The following is a 21,230-nucleotide window of genomic DNA, read 5'->3' on the forward strand; positions in this document are numbered from 1 at the left end:
ACCAGGGGATGCATTGCTATGCCGTTGCGTTCCTGATTCGGCATCAAGATGTAATGAATTATTCCTTACAACATTTGAAAACAAACATGCTTGGTTTGCCCTCTAAAGTACGCAATATCTATTTATGAAAATAACAGCAATAAGCGAGAAACACATAACGCTTTATCTGCTGCGATGCCAGGTGCGTCTGTTCAAGTGGTATGCACCCATCGCACCTCTCTTTTTGTTGTGAAGCCGAGTCAGAAGAACGTGGTGGTGCGTCTACATTGCGTCGCCATCGTTTTGTAGTTGATTTCAACGAGTTTTGGTAAAACGCCCTAAGAACAAACGTGATGTCGGTGTAATATTCTGCACTGTCATGGAACGCTACATCTATGCGCAGCGGTGAGTAGACGACGCTTCGCTTAAACTGTCAAACACGACTGATACAGCACCAGCTATGCAGTAAACTGAGTGGCCAAACAGTTTTTAGCTCCTTTGAAGAACAAAGGGGCAGCTTAAGTCATTCGCACCCACCTCACCACCCACTCTACGCGAAGAACGAAACTGAAACGGCAGCAAAACATCCGTAAAAAGTTCATTGGCTAACGCGATCCAATTTGAAGTCTGTACTTTCATTATTTCCCATGAGGGCACACGATCGCAGCACCAGATTTTTCCCAAGGAGTCATTGTATGAAACTCTATGGACTCACATGACTGTGTCCGTATACAGTGTTACCCTGCTTTACTGCGTCGTCGCCGACTCTAGTAGACAGAACGAAAGAAGCGGGAGCTGCAGCAGCAACCACAGCCTATGATCCATTTCCTGCTATTGGCTCCGAGATGGCAGACGTGTTTTGGTTCAACAGCACTCCGCTAGATGGCACGCCCTGTCCAGTTTCAGCAGCAATTTTAGAACCACTAGTGCCATTTTCGATAGTAACGTATGGTGGTTCTTTTTTCCATGAATCAAACAGCAACAAACAAACAACATTTTATTGCGTAAAGGGTTGTTTATTCATTGCTGCAAGATTGATTAGCAGTGATTATTTGTAGGCGGTTCTTCTTACATGATCGTTATTATTTTGAGAATGTCTTACAGCGGCGCATGTATTCTTTTGCATTTACATCAATTTATCCGTAACTAGGGCACTGCTGCTGATAATCTTGTCGTTTAAAATGTTTCATACATTGACTTTTCACCCTTACGCCAATCGTTACTATACTTTAGTGTCTCTTTAAAGTTCCGTGATAAATAGGGCTTAGCAGGAGGGGATATTAAAGACGAGACAAAGCGCTGAACTGCCAGAAATTTATTTCTTGCGAAAAGCCAACGCTTTTATACAGTTACCAGTTTTGCCTGTCATGCCCGAAACACAATGATAATGCATTATTGCATCACACCTACAAGCAAAGGAACAACTTTTCTTTATCGGTGAGGGCGACTGAAGGGGCGCTAACACAAGCATCTTTTAATGAACATATCCTTTCTGCCTAAACAGCACAATCGGAGCATGTGGCCGACGGTACATGTGCTGCTGCTCGTGGGTGTACGCAAAAGCAATGGGTTGCGTTGTGGTATAGGGCGATATGGGGAAGACCTATGGAGCAGCACTACTCCTTCCGATTGCCAAAGTCGGCCTGTAGTTCGCCCCGTGTACACTGCCAGGGCAGCGCTGCAAGGCTCACGCACATTCGCATGTCGACCAAACTGGCTCGCCGCCGCGCACTACTTTTATTGCCATGCCAACAGACAACCATCTTGATTTGCGTGCTTAAGGCTGTTTCACATGCCACGATTGCAGCGAAAAAGAAAATCGTTCTGTTCGCTCCAATCGCTCTGTTCACAACTGTCGCTAATGGTGGTTTCATTTCGCATGTACCACAAACGGTCCGCGATTTTCGCTCTACGACTAAAGCGGCGAGTTCTTGCCACCGCTCATTGTGACAGACATGAATGTAATGAAATAATATTTGCATTATGATATGATGAAGTTAACGTGAACGGTTACGAAGGGCCTGCTTGTTTCGTCATTTAAGAACGATTTACAGTCTGAATTCATATTAAAATGCACATCATCGGCCATTACCAAAACAAAAACGTCGACTCTATTATGACGGCTTGGCCGGACCAGACCTATTTCGTCGGGTCCCGACCAAAAATCGCTCCTACCGTTGCGATCAGAGCGAAAGTTTCCAACATGTTGGAAGCTCACCGCGGACCGCTGCGGCGGGAGCGAACTGCCCTTTTTTTCGTTGCAAGCGAATTCGCAGCCTGAAAATCGCTACTTTTTGTGTCATGTGAAACGGCCCTTAGGCAATGCAATACGCATGCTGTGCAAGTAAGACGCAGGATTTAGTTGGTAGATTGCGCCTTGTGTGCATTTGCAGACATGATAAGCATCTGCACAAAAGCATGAAAGTTTACTTCGTGGTTTCTGCCTCAACAAGAAAAAAAATGTATGGCATGCTTTCCTTCATGCAACATGGAAAAAATATGATGTATTAGTGTCGTTAGGGCAAATTGTGGCCTATTGTTGAATAACAATGCGAGAAGCTCGCTCGTTCTTCCAAGGCCGACAGCCCTACAAATGCTCGCCACGCAAAATTGTCGCACTATTCACTGCTCGGGGCGAGACAACAAAGTACTAAGTCATTGTTTTGATGCTGCACGGAAACAGGCCTGTGGGTGCTGCTTTTTTTTCATCGTGACAAAAAGCTTGAAAAACTTTTTATGTTTTCGTGCAGCTATTTATTCTGTCAATGAGCGTATTTAAGGCGCGAAATTTTAGCGGTATCCAATTTCTTACTTGCACAGCCTACATGCCCCATCATCGAAGGGCGCCAATCGAGAGCGTCGTCCGCTTGCGTCACAACATAAATGGTTCGCACCATCCCCGTCAATTCGGGCTGCATGCATGCAAAAGTGCGCGAGAGTTGCAGCGCCACACTGGCAGTGTGCACTTTGTGAACTAAATGTCAACACTTAAGCGACCAGAAGGAGTAAGCCTGCTCCGTAGCTGGTTTCACCCTCACTCTATACAACGGTGCAACACCCTGGTTTCGTGAGCATGCACCGTGAGCGGCGTTACCTGCATTGGCGGCCACGCGCTACGAATGTCCTGTTACAATTCATGAGTACTGTACATACATGTTGACCACACTGGGCATGTTAGTACGTACTTGGTAGGAAACAAGAGTGCAAGAAAAAAACATGGACTGGTGCATCCATTATTCTTTCTGTGTCGGCGTCTTAGCTCAAGATGCTGTTCACTCTTGAGTGTACACTTTATTTCCTCGCTGAGCTCCTACATGCACTCTAAATTGTATTATCTTTGTGACGTAAGGGTTCAGGCGATATTTTGGGCATCTGCATGGTCTAAAATAGTCATAAGTTCAACACTGTGATGTTCTATTTCCTTAAATACTTGAGTAACGCAAATGTTTGGTCGGGTTGGTAATTCATCGCCTAGGAACTTTTGTAAGGTACGGCAAAATATATACAGAGAAAAGGGAGAGGACACAAAGTAGTGCTAGCTCGTGTTGTCGCCCTTTTGATTGTGAATGTTTTTTCCGCTGTTGAAAGTTTGCTTTAGAAAGAGTTCCTATACTTGTCCTATCAAGACGTTCAGTAAATGCCAACACACCCCAGTGTAGATTCTTGTGCTTATTAATGACCAGCGATCAATTTCATAAATTGCAATACTGGCTAGTGAACATGGGCAACTGTACACTCTAAAGCATGAAGCTAGGTAAAAATATTTCCTTTTTTAAAGCTTTTGTCACCTCTTCATGGTACCTAAATAATGTATTTTTAGCTATTGAATAATGTGCAAAAATAATTAAGGGTACAAAAATGTTTTGCTTGCTACCTCCAACCTGTTGCTTGTAGAAAGATGTGTAGAAACAACCTGTAACATGTTACAACATGCATATCTGTGTAAGATACTGTAGGTTACAAAAAGCACAATTTTTTAATTGTTTTCACTAGAGTTGTGTAGCTGTATCACCTAGACGTAGCTCTACATTTCATGTGCCTGGTTGTTGCTTAAATTAATCTTGCACATAGGCGTGCGCATAAGAGTGCGGGCAGCCCCCCTCTCCCCCAATTTGTTAACTAAGATGGGGGCTACAAAATAGGAAGCTTACTTAACTAAGTAAGGGGAGGGGTGCCATGGTGATCGTCCCAGCCAACCGGGTGTAGGGAAACCCTGCGCATGCCTATGACTTTGCACCTCTGAGCATGAGCCCTCAATAGTTCTCTGTTAATGAAAAGGTATTTTAATGTGGAAGCTTTGTGTAAAACAAAGTTGTGGAATAGACCCACTTTTGCATGCCGTGGTCATACATTGGGTACCAGTGGAACCATGAAAGAAGGTTATTCTGCAATAATGTCTTTGAGAAGCTGACTGAGCTGATTCCTCTGTTCGTGATAGCTGGCTTGTCTCCAATTACTGATGAGTGGGCAGCCCTCTGAACTGATGTATAGTGGTTAGGTTTTTTTTAACGCAGCATGAAGCCAAGTTTATGTGGTTCGACATTGAATCCAGATGGGTTATTCAATATAACTGATAAATCTATATCACTATTTAGAAAAGACATTACTCATCAATTTCAATGTCTATTCGTGTGCTGTGCTAAAATGTATGCTTCAGTGCCTTCTAAATTTCCATGTTCTCTCTTGCAGGTTTGAAATACAGAAGCGATGCCACCACGACGATGCTACAAGAGACCCTATCAACAGTGCAAAGTCGAAAATAAATCAAATGCAGTTATTCTAGGAAATGTCTCAGTTGGTGTTTGTTTGTAATTATAAAACAGCCCTTTCGAAAGATTTTTAAATAAGAACAAACTAACCCAATTTATTGTCCTATCGGCACTGAATTACTTGACAGTGTAATGCGTGTTTCCAAATGCAGGCGTTATATACTTGCAGCATTATTTATCGGCCTTGAAAGATTCTGACATGTAAAAAACAATGATCTGTTCTTTGGTGTAAATGGTCTGATGGTATTTCCTTTACAATTCTGTAACGTGTGCACACTTTCACATTATTAATGAAGCAATTTATTGATCTGCTTTTCAGCAAATGTGCTGTTGATGTCATAGAGCCTTAGTCTAAAATGCGACGTTTGTGGTCAACCTAATTCATATGCTCGGTGGCACTTCACAAGACAACGGCCATCAGAAACTCAGATGTCAAGACTCTATAGACTAACGCTAGCTAATCATCATCAACTCTCATGTCGGACCTCTATAGACTTATGCTATACTATAGTCATCAGAAACTCTAATTTCATAACTTTATAGACTAACGGTGACCAATTACTACTAGACTCACATTAGGTACGCATTAGAAAAGTACATTTGACTGACATTAGACAGAGCAATGATTGTGATGTCGAATGACATTAGCCTGTTATTAAACTACATTAATTTTTTTCATAAGGGATGAGCGAAAGACGTGGGCGGACTCGATATTCGCCGAGAGTGTCTGTCAATCAAACCAATGGACGCGAGAACTCGGATACAAACTCTTTGATTCTGAGAAGACCTGAGTTAAACTCGTGACAGAGATGATGCTGGTGTGACTGTCAAGCGTGTGATACGGTGAACGCAAAGCGGCCGCTTCTTTGCATATAAAACATGCGATGTGCTTTTGTGTTAAAAAAATTTATTTACAGCATGTACAGAACACAAAGGCTTCATACCATTCCAGTAACAGGGCATATACACCTCGGCACATCTATATTTCACGACTAACATCCCTACGTTACAGTGAAGACATTTGCTCTAATATACATGACAATGATGGCATATATGTACACAAGAACTCAATGCGATATCATGATACAATGGTATAACGATACAATAGATGCAATGAAACACAATATGTAACAAATGAAATCATATAAAACAACTCAACGGGCGCTGCTTAGCACCAAGTCGGTTGAAAAATGAGTTGTATCTTTTCCTGTTCCACCTTGACGAAAGGGCATGACCAATGCCGCAGAAACTCTTGCTCCCCGAGGAAAAAAAGCTCCTCGGAGAGGAACGCGAGGATATCTCGTCTCATTCTCCCCAGTATCGGCCACAAAGCACGCCGGCGGCAATTGGCAGCTATGGCCTCACATCGGTTTCTCCAAAGGCTGAACAGCCCCGCAACTATTAAAAGAGCAGAGAAGCGGCTACGCGGAAATCGGCCGTTGGACACGAAAGTTTGCACACCCGGTCCCCGAAAACCAGCATTAACCGCACGCCAAAAAAGGCGGGAAACCACACATTCAAACGTCGCGTGTCGATTGGTCTCTACCATGACGCAGTTAGGGCAAGTGGAAGTGCGAACCACCTGTCATCGCTGCAACCGATCTCGCGTGGGGAGCAAGCCTCAGCCCAACCTCCAGACAAAGTCTCTGAGATGCCCTGGCAACACTGCGGCAGTTATTGGTTTCCAAGCACGGTTCATTACAGATTGACGATGCTGGGGCACCAAGGGTCGTAGAAGGCCGGCCATTGTGTCCACCACTTTAGAATCGGCCACCTCTATCTCTGGGCACGTAGCATCCAAACGTCGGTGAAATGCCAGAAAGGCTCGATACAAAGATGGTAATTCAGTTGATTTGGGACCTTGGTTTATTTGGCTATCCGGCAAGAAGACACGTAGTGATGACCCCAGATGGTAGCGAGCCAGTGTCTGAGCGGGCATGCCATCATTGCTTAGTATTCGCAATAGAGTGCGGAGGCACAGTGCAGAAGCCGTGACGGAAACGTCGGGGAATGCAAAACCGCCTTGATCTCGCGGTTGAGCTAACGCTGGGTGCGATAACAATTCTGTGCCACCAGACCAAAAAATGAACTGATGCAGCGTTGCACTTTCCTGCAGACGAGGAGCGGTGGTTTAACAGAATGGCAAAGGTACCAAAAGTTTCCTAGGTACACCGTTTGAGTTAAGTATCGGCGTTCCAAGAGAGGGAATTCGAAGTACCTGGCTGCTTTGATATCACTTAGAAGAGTTTGTACAACGGATGACCAGATGCTATCCTGTATACCAAATGCAGTGAAAGTAACTCCGAGTATTGAAATCTCAGGAGACCACTGTAGAGGCGACGTGCTGTTCATACGGCCGCTGGGGCTGCCAATGAAAAAACACTGGCTTTTAGAGAAGTTTAACCTTGCACCGGAGATAATACCGAAATCAGGGAATGTATCAAGAGCATACTGCAGCGGCTGTTCATTATGTACATATAGAGTAATATCATCTGCATATGCAGTGACCTTTACTTGAGTGTTACCGGGTAGAGGTAAGCCACGAATCTGCGGGTGATGTTCAACGGCCCTTAAGAAGGGTTCTAATGCACGGATAAATAACACTGGGGAGAGGGGACACCCTTGACGGACCCCACGCGTGACTCTAAATGCGTGACTCTCACGGGAATCTAAGTAAAGAGTACTTTCTGAATTAGTGTACATCGCGTGGACAAAGTCAATGAACTTATCCGGGAATCCGTATGCGTGTAAAACATTCAGTATGTAGCCATGTTCTATGAAATCAAAAGCTTTCTCTTAATGAAACCAACAGTCCTTGCGCACATCAGCTAGTGGTGTATTGAATGATGTCACGCGTTAACCACGTATGGGTGTGTATTTATCGGCCCGCAACAGAGTAGACCTGGTGGGGAGCAATTAATGTTGGAAGAAATGGACTGATTCGGCGCACCAAAATGTTCGCCAAGAGCTTGTAATCTACATTGAGCAGGGTAATAGGGCGCCAAACTTCTGGTCGCGTGGACATTGGGTCTTTCTTGGGAACTAGTGTTATATGGCCTTTGTGGAAAGAGGTTGGAAGTGTAATATCTTGGAAACACTTGCGAATGACTCGTGGCATAGTTGGACCAATGATAGGTCAGAACTGTACATAAAACTCTGCAGGGAGTCCGTCAGGCCCTGGGGCCGATCCCTTTTTCATTGCGTCTAATGCGCCTTTGATTTCGTCTTCGGATGGCGGTGATAGGAGGACGTCATTTGACATGTTGGAATCATGGGGTAAATCTTTTAGCAGAAGATGCGAAGAAACGGGTCCTGTGTAATAGACATTAGCACCAGATCGAGCTATTGACTCAAAGTGTTGAGTGAATTCCTGAAAGTCATGCGTACCCGCAGCAGCTGGGGTAATAGGGTTCAGCGAGTGGGCAGGCGAGCCTGGTGGACAAAGCAGAACTCTGCGTGCATACCTTAGCACCTCAGGGTGCGCACACGGTGCACGTCTACAGCGCCAAGCTGCAGCCGAGAGTGAAGAAGCGCGCATAATACGTTGGTACCGTTCAACGAGCTCCTCTTGCCATGCCCGCATTACAGTGGAAGGACTGGGATCTCGATTGGAAAGGCGTATATTCTGGATTAACAATGACGCATCTTTCGACATACGGGTGCAAAGTCCTCTGACCGCCGCACTGCAATAATGGCGCCACTGTTCTTTGAGGCGATCCCAATCAGCTACATCCACCCCAATGAGCGATGCGCGTAACGCTCGGGATAATTTCTCCGTAGCCTGAGAGTCCTGGCGGACGCGGCAATCGAGGCGCCATGGTCTGTGAATCGTTGGCGTACCCGCTGGCAGGCGGAGAGAGAACATAAGCGGCCGATGATCGCTAATGTACACTGGTGTCGGTGGCAATGACATTACCCCGGTGTCGTGAACGTAGGTAATGAGACTGGATGTGCGATGTGCTTTTAAGGGCAAAGCTCCTTATAGCAGCACCCATTCTTCCCTCGTATTCGTAGAAGTAGTGTGTAAGTAGTCTTTCATTTTGACCTTCAATGTCGTGCTGGTGGGAAATTTCTTCTGTGGGTTGTTGAACAATAAAAAATTCGCCGTGTGCGCGTGAACTAAAAGCCTAACTCTCCTGTCTCTCATTTCCCCTTAACAGCCATTGGCATGTACATTAAGCACTATTTGACAAGAAAGGGTTGCTACGTTATACTCGCTGGGCGTAACCTCCTTGTTTTTAGAAATGTTTAGTGTGCGTTGGGCCGCAGTGCAATGAATACAGTGAACTCGTATATACCATCAACTCGAGGTGGTTAAAGGTGGGAAGTAGACCCGAAGCGCAAGCTGTAAGTGTGCATGTGCCACCTTTCGTTTAGTCTTTGGAATGTCCACTGGATGGCGGTGCTTCTATGTGGGGAATATATGATGAAAAGATGCGAGATGGTGGTACTTATAGTGTTGAATAGATGGACGAACGGACACACAGACAGATGCATGAATGGACGCATGAACGGACGCAGGGGTGGATGCATGGACGAACGCAGGGATGGATGCACCAACAAACGCACCAACAAACGCACGCACGGACTGGCGGATGGACGCATAGACAGTCACACAGACGGACACATGGGCGGATGGAAGCAAGAATGATTGGACGGACAAATGCTTCGCCCCATTCTCCATCAATCACTCCGTGGATATGCTGCCATGTTTTATCCCTCTCTGTCCGTGTACGCGCTTCTTCTGAACCACCGAATGCGTGACCTAGCGCTCGTATGCGACGCAGACTGCGTGTCACTGGCACGCCGGTGCGCGTTCCTTGCAGCGCTCTTGGGAGTGTTCCCGTGCTGTTGTGGGACGCAGACAGCGTTCTTGTCGACGAGCACCACTTGAGAGAACTCAGCTGATGGGCGTCTTTTGCACTGCCAGTCCCCAGTCATGACAAAGGGCATTGCTGCACTCAGTGAAACGACAAACAAATGAAAGAAGATTGATTTGGTTTGAAAAGACCGCCCAAATTAGTAGACCGTCCTTGACGCGATGTCTGGTCTCATCGTAACCAATAAAACGCAGCTCGCTGAGGGTTGTATTTAACTTTTAAGCGTGAATACACTTTATAAGCGACCCCAAACCATCCACCGCCGTCGGCGGCGTCCGCAGTCTTCTCTCTATCTTCAAAAGAAAGAGGACTTGGCGGGCCGTAGCGCGACGCTCTACCGAATAAGCCACGGACGCGACGCTGATATCGGTGTCAGTAACGCGCCTTATACCCCCCCCCCCCTTTGCTCGCTCCTCCGCTCTCCTCGCTCGCTGCAGCTGCGCGAGCACCCCTCTCTCTCGCGCGCCGGCCTTCTCTCTCAGTCTCCCGTCGAGAGCGGGTCATGAGGGGGAGTAAAGTTAAATTCCGTTGGCATTCGCCAGTGAGTTAACGTAAACTCCCCCGTGTGATCAAATTGCAATTCCCAGGAACCATTACACTATAAAGGCACCATAGTGTGAATAATAAATATAATAGTGCGAATTGATAAATACCCCTCATAGCATCACCTCGTGTATTCCCACTTTACTATGTTCACCCTCGGGGAAATGCTTGGGAGTTTTTCGTTCTGTTGGCTCGTTCATAGGGAGGGGTCACCGGGGCTAGGTGAGATCCAGAGTTTCCCGAACTCGGGCGAAACTCGGCCTATACTGCACAGCGCCCTAGACTTTTAAAGAGGAAGCGACCGGAGTACTCAATCAAGCAACTGGAGTTACAGCTCTGGAGAGGGGACTGGGCCGGAGGGGTGGCAAAAGCACAGGAGCGACCAGTCATATATAGCCTAGCGATGGCCCATCGTCATTCTGCTTCCACTTCCACCACACTCTCCTGACACAATTCTTTCATGAAGAAATGAAGTGATTTACCTTGCTTACCTCTCGAGCACGGCCCACTTGAAACGCTCTGTTGAGCCACTCCGCGCACAATATCGCCATCCTTTTCACCACCACGCCGTACACACATTCAAAACGCTATACAAGTCACCACACAAGACACTCGTGCTAGGCACCCTGTTTTGTCTTTGCATATATTAAACTGCGTGCACCACATAAAATATACAATAAGCAGCTGAAGTACAATTTTCAGCTTGCCTTCATGGAGCAGGCAACAAATTTGACATATACGCCATGCAGACTTGCCATCACAATTTACACTTTGCATACGTTGCACCTTTTGTTGTATCGGTCACAGTGTGGTTTTTGCTGTACTACCTACGACACCACGACAGGTATGAAAGCCATCTTTAGGAAAATTCACAATGTTGTTATTCAGCCCAGCCACCACACCGGAGAGCGACCAGTGGCCTCTACCAGACTGGACTCCGGTGTGGTTTATTTGGCATTGTCGAGCCGGGAAGTGCGGCAGCTCGCTGTACTCATCCCGGTTCTCATCTTACCTGCAATCACCGCGACTACAAAGGATATAACTGCAGTGCTTAGGCGGGATTCCGACTTAGCGGCGTTCAGTCGTAATTCCATGCATGCTAGCTTCGCACCTCTGGACTCTCGACCACGCATGTGAACGAAGTGTCCGAATATGTGGTTCCTTTCGCACTGAGCACAATTACTATCGCAACGACTGGTAAGCAGTAGGTTCAAATAGCCTGTCTCTTGACGGTTATTGTTAGTACCGTAAGAGACCACTCAAAAAGGACCAGGATAAGAACAGTCATATGAGTGCTGATTTATGTTTTGGCTTACATTTATTTGGGTGTCTCGCTTCTTTGCTCAGCGTGAATACAAAAAAATCTGATAAGTAAATGTTACAGTCGCGAAATGGTGCACAAAGAGACTCAGTAATTGTTGATACCTTTTCTTACTTAGTTGTTGTTGTTGTTGTTGTTCACCTCTTAATAGTGGCGCATACTCACTATGGGTGATTGGCTAAGAATCGAGTGGTTTTAAAAAAATGTGTCGCTTTTCATACCTATGCGGTAGTTGCTTAGTCTACGTAATATGCTAATGGCCCGCACACCTTTTCCGGCCATATACTCGATATGAGGTCACCAGTTAAGCGATGTGTAATGAATTACTCCAAGGTATTTAACAGACTCCATCTGTGGTATATCCTCATGATGATAAGACAGGGAGATGTGCACAGGGTACTGCAGTGGGAAAACAAAGAGGGAACATTTACTTGTATTTGGTAGAAAGCAGTTGCCATCAATCCAGATCTCCAATATATTGAGGTATGTCTGCAGCCGTTCTTATAAGGTCTGAATGTTATCTGCCTGTTCAAGAAATGTGATATTGTCTGCATAAACATAAGTTGTCATATTCTCTTTACGTAGAATGGTGCTCATTAGTAAATTAAATAGCACCGGGGAAAGCACTGAGCCTTGCGGTACTACCCTCGTTTGGGTATGAGTAGATGATGAAAACCCAACTTTAAAACAATAAAATTTTCTGTCTGCAAGAAAATTGTGAACTCTCGCTACTATGTATGATGGAAAATCAAGGTATTCTAATAGATCTATAAAAATACAGTGCTCCACGGTATCATATGCTTTAGAGATATCTAAGGTAACTAAAGCTGCATATTTTAGGTAGCTGAGGTAATTCAAGCCAATTTTTTATATCAACGTGCGCATCTCAAATTGAACAATGAGCCCTGAACCCAATTTGACAGGGGCTTAGAATTGACCTAATGGTAATAAGGTAATTATTTCGTATCTTGATTCTCTCAACCGCTTTCACTAAGTTGGATGTTAGTGCGATCGGCCTTACGTTATCCAACATGTATGCTTCATTTTCCTTTTTTAGCAACAATGCAATTTTGGCAAGTTTCCATTCTGGAGGTATCCATGTGTTGCCAAACGAATAATTCACCAGTTCTAGCAAAAGATTAGGCGATTCTTGGAGTAAACACTTTACCATAGAGTTCGTAATTACATTTGGTCTGGGAGCTGTCCTCGGTAAGCATAATACTGTCTCACTCGATTCAGCTAAAGAAAGTTCTGAAAATTCGTGCAAGTTTACCAGAATGGACCGAATTGCTGAAAAATTAGCACTAAAGCGGCGTTCGAAACCTTCCGCTATGTCTTCTAGAAAGGTGTTCATTTTTTGCGGCGTCAAGACACAAGACTGCAACGCTAAAAATGCTGGCAGAAGCTTCCTTGTCCGAAGATAAGTGAACAAAGCATGCTTATTTTTTGATTTAGAAAGATAATCAGAATTTCTACTGTCGTATTCTTTTTTCGCGTGGTTCACTGTATGCCTAAATACGCCAGCAAGGAATCGATAGTCCTTCCAGTTTGTTGGGCTCTGATTATGAAGAAGTTTTTTCCAAGCGGCTTTTCATCTTCTATAATCGCACGTACACTCATCTTTCCACCAATGAGAGGAGGATCGTTTATGCGATGAAATGGAAAATTCGGAATTTTCGCTAGATCCCTCCAGCATTGAACCAATCGTAGATGCAATCTCCTTAGTACTGGCATTTCCAAGCTTGGAAATGGCAGAACGGAGGCAGGCTTGAAATTTGCTGTGATTGTTGTATGTGCGTTTTGGCTGATCTAATGTTATTGTTGGACAAGTAAAGTCAAAAAGAATCCAGAACAGACCATGAAAAAACCTTGATTGCATTGGAGCAAAATGCTAAATCCATTATTGAGCAAGTCTGACCTCGGACAAATGTTACATGACCTTTATTCAGACACGACAGGTTGTGATCAATAGTTCATTCCCACAGTCGCCTACCACAAGGATCTGTCCTTATACCCCAAGGCAAATGATGTGAATTAAAGTCTCCTGTGAGTACAATTTCCTTTCTACATGCTACCAAAACACTGTCAAGATAACGCATACTTTGCACACTAGAGAGGAAGTAACAATTTGTAATTGAAAAAGGGTAGTATACAAGAAGACACAAGTATAATGCTAATATTTCACAGTCTGAGTCTAACAATCTGAACGAAATTTTCGCCCTATGGCATAATTTACTTGATACAAGGATCATTTAACCACCACCCCGTGATGGGCGATCTTATCGAAAAGAACGAAAACCTGCATAATGAAAATTTTTATCTGGTGGGAGCCAAGTTTCTTGGAGAATTATAATATCAAGATTAAAGCTATTACAAAAGTAATGTAAGTCGATTAAGGCTGAGAGTATAGAATGGTAGTTCCACTGTAGTACCCTGAACTGACCTATGGTGTTGGGCGCACCGCAGAGGCGCATGTCGCGCCCTTGTTAGCATCTTCACGCGAAATAGCTGTTTCATTCTGTTTAGATTTGGACTTGAGTTCGGTGAAAATAGGGGATCTGGTACGTTTATTAGTTCGTATTTTGAGTTCCATATCTGTAGCAGCACTTGTGCTCGGCTGAGGCGTATGTCGGTCCAAGTGTGCCGGTGTTCCTGACTGCTTAGCCTTGCCTGCAGATGCAGAAAGTTCGTCCAACACTACATTGCGTAGCGGAGTGGCATCGTTGGTAATGTCCGATACTGCAGGTTCTGTACTAGTCTGTACTGTTTGCCCAATCTGACTTGAAAGAATTTGCACCAAACAGTTGAAAAGGTTAGATATGAGTTTATCCATTGCCTTACTCACTGCCTTTTCCACAGCAGTTTCACTAGCCTGGGATAGGTTTGAGTCCACACAGGAAGTGTAGCGCGCTGTAATGCCAGAGTACCTGAAAGCCCTGTCTCCAACTATGTCAATGGCTTCCCTTCGAGAACAGGGGCGGCGGTGAATAACTTCTAAGATTTGAACCTCCTGGGAACGAGCGGAACAGTCAGAGTTGTCGGCGCAGTGACTCCCCTCACAGAGACAAAACTTTTCTGTTGTTGCAGTACACTTGCTTGAACGATGGCTTTCTCCACAGGTACTACAACGAACATTAGATTTACATCCTCGCGCACTGTGGCCTAATCTCCAGCGGTTTTTGTACTGAATCGGACGAGGAGCGAGGGGCTTTGCTCGAAAGATCAATAGCCATAATTTTATTCCGGACAGGCATTTTGTGCCCACAAATGTCGCGATGACAGATTCGGTTGGTGCCCTCTCTTTGTCGACTAAGCGATTAGACCGGTAAATAGAAATTACGCCTGTTCCAGAGAGCCTGTCTAGAATCTCAGCTGGACTCAGCTTGGAGTCGACTCCCCGTACAAGGCCTTTGGTACATGCAAGGTGGGATGGGATGAAAGCACTCACCTGGGTAGACGCAAACGAGGTGCATTAGAGAAGATCCTGCACGCATGTCTGATCCGGCGACCTACACACAATACCTCCTCGCCCAAATGGGCGCACATCTGTGATGGTATGGAAATAGTTCGAAGTGGTTTTAGGTTCCTTTCGGACCGCCTGAGGATTTGTAACTCTGATGAAGCCTTCATTTGTAGGTACCAGTGCAACGGAAATGCTGTCAATACCACTGCGGAAAAAGGAGTCTAGTTGCAATTCATTAGATTGCAGGAACGCTGAGCAGGTGGATTGCGCCTGGCCAGGAGAAGTAGTAGACATGAGCGCTAGAGATATGGTTAGATTCAGAAACAGATAAACTATAGAATTGGACTATAAGATCGAAAGTTAAAACCACTCAATTCTCAGCCAAGAACAACTCAGCAGGTTTAGCACGCGCAAGCTTGAAGGCGAGACTTTAGAATGGTCTTGCGAAGGATCTTGCCACGCAGGGTCTGCCACGTAGAGCATTTACGTCAAAAGAAGCACAAACCGCTTCTTCTGACGCAGTCGCCACACTTGCGCACGCTGGTACGGTCCTTATTGGGCGAGCACTGTCTAGTAATACAGGAGCACACAATTAGTGCCAACAGATTAAAAGGGGAATCGCTAAAACTTCAGAATTTTCTCTAGAATGTCGTGCGCCACTTTGCCGAGACGGCGATAGTGAATAGAAGGTGATAAAAAAATGGAGGTTGAGGGCTTAGCAAGTAAAATCGAGTTGAACATCGAGGCTGCCAGAAGCTAATCGAGGAAGAAATATCGGCGAGAAGCTGTGATCTGCCATGATTGCTCCTCGATGAAAACAGCGCACTCGCATTGCTTCTGTCTCGCATAAAACAATTGGCAGAGAGTTTGTTTAGCCTCCTTTCTGATTGCACAAAAGTCTTAGTTACGTGGTGTATTGCTGTATTGTTCAGGTTGTCTTTTAGTACCATCGAGAATCCCCAGGAAGAGGCCGCCTGACTACAGCGGCAGCGGTAATGTAATTAGCTTACGCTCCTACAGCAGAAACCAAACTTACCAAATGTGAAGATTTCGGGTTTATAATGAAAGAAGCTTATGATTCGCGTCGGCAAAGAAATAGACATTGGAGGGGCGTGAACGTGGACGCTTGAACAATGAAGGTGTGGGAAGCCCAGCAAAAGTTATTCAAAGTGTGATATGTTACTACATTACCGTACTTGCTTGGACTCCGCTAGCGTTTGGTGTTTGCTATTTTGCGATAGCGAAGCCACGTATCATTTTACAGCGAAAGCTATTATGAGATCAGAACACGAGGTCACGTACGGTGCCATAGTTGTCCACCGCCGAAACCACTATGGCAAGGAATAAAAAAAAGGTAGTCAATGAAAAACACAACGGATGCAATAGAATTCGAACCCGGGTCCCTGCTTGCCAGCCCAGTTTTTTACCACTGGGTTACGGTGGTGCTTAGAAAACGTTCTCAAACTGGCCTTAGGTAGGATTGATGTCGGGAAAAGAGTCGCGTAGTGTATTATGGATACCAAAGGTTTATAGGAAAAGCCAGGCGTCACAAAATACCAATGGCGTAATTAGTGGGTCGTCCAATGCTCCAACCCATTACAAGACTTGTTCTTGATTGCCTAATAATTGTGGCACATACCAACTTCAGGCATAATTCTTCATCGTCGTCAGCCAGTGCAAAAAAATGCATAGATTTTTAGAAAGTGGGAAGCGAATACGACGCTTTTTCGAAGAATAATACAAAAAATACGTTACGATTATTTAGGTGTAGCAGGTACCTAGCAGGTGTGCTTGTTGCAGTTACCCAAATAGTGTTTCTTCGTAAAGGCTCTAAAAGGCCACTTTTCTAGATTTCGCTGTGACTGTGCGGCGCGTTCCCAGTAGGCCTGGTTTTTTTTTTACCTAAAATTACCTTAACTTATTCCTGAGTAGTATTATTGGATAAATTTCGAATTTTCAACAATGTTCTAGATATAAATAATGAAAATCAAGATAGCTCTTTTGCCATATAACAGAATAGAAGAAACAGAAAACGTTTGCCATATGACAGACAGCAAGAAACAGAAAAAAAAACAACCATGCTCACACAAGAGTAATAATTTATTAGATAAAAAACAAATGACACTATCAAGAGTGCCACGTTTTTCAGTATTGCGCTCAGAATGCTTTAACGACAACGTCAACGAACTTCGCTTCGATTTCGTCTAGTTGTGTGCGACCCCGGCAGGAGCAGAGCGCCTCTCCTTTCTTTATCAGTGGCTCAGCTACTCGGCTCAATTTCTCGGCAAAATGATGGCGAAAGTCGTTGTATGCCTTGCCATCTTCAAGCGCATACAAGCTGAGATCTTTAACAGCGAGCTTCTGGAGTATGTCGGCAGCCTTCGTGGTTGGCGTTTCCTCGAAGCTGTAGAAGGATTTGGCTGCTTTAATTGTGTCCTCGACAGTCTTACCGACCACCTTTGCCAGGTCCACTGCACCCGAGCCAACGGTCTTAACAACATTGATTATCTTCTTGAAGAAGTACTGTTGAGCCTGCAATGGTAGAAAGTTTTGTTATAAATGGTCACTTATAGTGTTTGAAAAGAAGCAGTAATTCACGTCATGCGGGGCAACAATAAACAGTGCACTGCACTTGACGTTACTGTGCAGAGAGGCACACTTAGCGTGCTCCGTTCTGAGCCTATGTTTTCTAACGAGATCACGTATTATTAAAGAGTTTAGTATGGCTTGTTTACACTCCACTCAGCAGCTAAGCGTAGCGGGAGCTTGAATCCACATACGCCATTCGCAATGGCCGTAAGTGGGTTAGCGGAGAGAGGACTACGCTCCGCATACGTGCTGGCTAAGCGGAGCGCGGACCGTTGCTGCTGCTTTAACGCGATAGCGTTTGAGATATCATGGCAGAAATCCCACCGTCGGCGTCGACCCCGTTGGTTGTGAGCGAAAAATCGTACGTGAGCAAAAAGAGCTCATTGCAGAGATCACCACGGGAAGCCGCCACTTGTCCACGTGTGCGCGCGCGATCACACTGAAAAGCCGCGCCTTCGAAGAAAAAAAAATGCAGTCGCACGTTCAGTGGGAATTGATGATATGCGAAGCACGAATGAGAAATGTTGATACGCCACTTTAAGATCAGCACAAATTTACGAGATGGAGGTAAACAATGCCGTACATGACTTCGTGTCATGATTATCATGTTTGGATGTGTCGTTTACCTTCGTCATTTATTAACAACAGGTGATACCAAATTTAGTATATGTGGACTAAGCGAAACGGCCACGAGCACGATATGAGTGTGGTTTTTTGTTGAAATAGAAAATAAACGAAAGAGTTTTCGTCACCATTACTTCGCGACGGCTACCCCTTTCCACTTGATTGGTGCAAATCATGAAAACTAAAAAACAATTTCATATATACATATATACAGTCCTACATGAGAGAGAGAGCAAACGTTCTCCTTTGGGAAGAACAAACACGCAGCCGCTACGCTCACTTTATCTCTTTTGTCCACTCAACAGTCGTTACAATTCTTTGTTTCTTTGAAGGAGTGTTGCAGCACCTTCATTGCTTTGCCATTTGTTTTAGATGGTTATGAACCTAGTATTTTATTCCACGCCAATGGCCGCTCGGTATCTAACTTATGGAGTTCTTGTTCTAGTCGCCTTCTGTGTGTTTTGTGTTTCGTACAGTTTAACAAAAGGTGACAGATATCCTTGTCGTCGTGGCCGCATGAACATGCTGGTGATGTTGCACGGTGAATACGAAGTAGGAAATGCTTTTTGTCAGCAATTCCGGGTCGTAGGCGATGCATGAGTGTGTCGAAGAGTCTTGGGAGGTCACGGTCTAATTCGTATTAATGATTAGGATCAACGGACGGAATATAGAATCAATTCCTTTCTTTTGTCTGTGAACTAGATAGACAGGCATAAGTCACGTTTTGTTGTTCTTAAAATTCCATTTACATTATATTGAGATACCGAATTGAGGCACGTTTGCGTAGAATATTGTGAGCGGTTTTTGCCAACCCATCCGCCCTTTCATTTCCCTTAATTTCGTAGTGACTGGAAACACACTGAAATGCCTCTCGATGATTCGACTTCGTAGCTTCTGAAAGTTCTTTTAGTATAGCGTATACTATGTGCACATCAGTGTGTCTTGAAGTGGTATTTTCCACAGATGCGAGTGCTGTTAGAGAGTCTGTAATTACTATCCATTTTCTTGGTGTCCTTGAGAGTTTCATAAAGCTTATGGCTAGCAAAATCACTGCGAGCTCCGACATTGTTAAACAGGAGTGGTGGCCCAACCGACATACATATTCTTCTTGATTTTCGGAATTATAAATGCTGAAGACGCTGTCTCTTTGGTGATGGAGCCGTCAGTGTACTCGTGACTGTATCCTTGGTTTCTGTCAAACAGATGATGTGATGCCAACTGTTGTGCGGCAACGATTGCCACTTCATGTTTGCTGCAAAGTCCTGTTGATGTTTCAATAGTTGATAGCTCAAGCATTCATGGCGAGTAGTTTCGGTCCAGTAGCCCATGTGTCGGCACAGGAAGCCGGGAATTGTACTAATGACACAAATGGTGTATTTACACTCTGGCACGGCTCACGATGTTGGATGTGAGCGGATGTGAAGGATGCTGCGTGACCAGTTGAAATGGGTTTCTAATTACTATATTACAAACATACTACTTATGTATTACAAATTACATATTACATATTACAAATTACATAATACATTACTATTACTACTAATATTAGTATCAGTATCGCATATTGAACATGACTAATTATACAACACATATTATACTAATTACATTTCTAATTACAATAAAGTTAGGTTCTCTTGCTTAAGTCGGTGTCAGAGATTTGGATATGGCCTGTGGAACCGCTAGACATATGCGTAAGCTTCGTGCTTGTAGCAGCTGAAGTTGGTGTAGAGACGTGTGACAGATGTGGAGAACTGGCGCAGAGTAGGCAATTTTCTGTCGAATTAGTGCACAATGAACGTAGAGTAGAGACGCTGATGTACCGCCCCACTTTGTTCCCGCGATGCGACGTATAATATTAATGGTGTCAATCACTTGACTCTATAGATCACCAATATGCTGACTCCATCTGAGTTGTTTATATAAGGTAACACCAAGGAAGCGATGCTTTCGTGCGATTTCAATTCTCTGGCCTTCCGCGAAAAGCTTCAAGTTTTTCACTGTCTTTTTCGTGAACGGTTGATTGATTGATTGATTCATTGATATGTGGGGTTTAACATCCCAAAACCACTAATGTCAATGAGAGACGCCATAGTGAAGGGCTCCAGAAATTTCGACCAACTGGGGTTGTTTAACGTGTACCCTTCTCGTGAATGGCAGAACTACCGACTTGGCGTGAGAAATCTGCATGCCTCACTTTATGAGGTAATCACATATTTCATATTGTCCTTTTTGAAGCCGATGTTCAATCACTTACAGTGATTTGTGGGACGTTCATATGCGTATGCTGTCTGCATACATATGTTCAAGACTTCAGGCAGCACTTCTGGAAGACCTACTATTGCAGCATTGAAAAGAAGCGGAGTTAGAACGCTTCCTTGGGACACACCTCTGCTCATGTTGAAGAGATAGCTGTCTTCTTTATTGGTTGAAATGTATATTTGTTCGTTACGCAGGAAGTCGCCCATCCACTGAGGGATACGCCGATGAACCCCTAGTGAGGTAAGCCTGTACAGCACAGAAACGTGGCTCACAGTGTCGAGCGCCTTTTTAATATATATCAACGACGCAGCAGCCATATTTCCAAAGCTCCTCTCATGTTGTACAAATGTAACGAGATCAAAGAAACAGTCCATGGGGCATCGTGGTCGTGCGAAGCCAACCATCTGTTCTGGAAGAGAGTTGTTAGCTTCAATCCACCACTGTAATCTTCTATAAAATAGTTTTTCCATGACTTTTGATACACAGCTGGTGAGGCTGACTGGTCGGAATGAGTCAAGCGAAAGCAGTGATTTACCGGGCTTCGGCAGTGGGGCGATTCTCCCGACCTTCTAAAACATTGGAACGTACGCCTTCGTCCACATGTCGTTATGTATCCGTAGAAAACTGGCATGCCATTGGGTCCTAGATTTTTCAGAACACTGTACGATACGTTGTCGTGACCGTTTGCCGTTCTTACGCAGTTTAGTGACGGAGCAGTACGCAACTCTAGATAGATATGCTCACAGTTGCCAAAGTTTGCTAAGAAATGCTTCGCATTTAAAAAAAAAAGAAGTGCTATAGGT

General features: G+C 44.7%; 1 protein-coding gene across 3 annotated transcripts in view; it reads right to left on the reverse strand.

Moving 5' to 3' along the window:
* Nucleotides 1-17,037: 17,037 nt before the first annotated feature.
* Nucleotides 17,038-21,230, reverse strand: part of LOC119178242 (uncharacterized) — a 79,903-nt gene continuing 75,710 nt past the window's right edge. For all 3 annotated transcript variants that reach the window (XM_037429435.2, XM_037429436.2, XM_075887352.1), the window contains one exon: nucleotides 17,038-17,487. In XM_037429435.2, coding sequence (XP_037285332.1) covers nucleotides 17,113-17,487 — 375 coding nt within the window. In that variant the 3' untranslated portion in view covers nucleotides 17,038-17,112. The remainder of the gene's footprint in view (nucleotides 17,488-21,230) is intronic.

This window comes from Rhipicephalus microplus, chromosome 1 (assembly GCF_043290135.1).
Source record: "Rhipicephalus microplus isolate Deutch F79 chromosome 1, USDA_Rmic, whole genome shotgun sequence".
In the NCBI taxonomy this organism is placed as follows: Eukaryota; Metazoa; Arthropoda; class Arachnida; order Ixodida; family Ixodidae; genus Rhipicephalus; species Rhipicephalus microplus.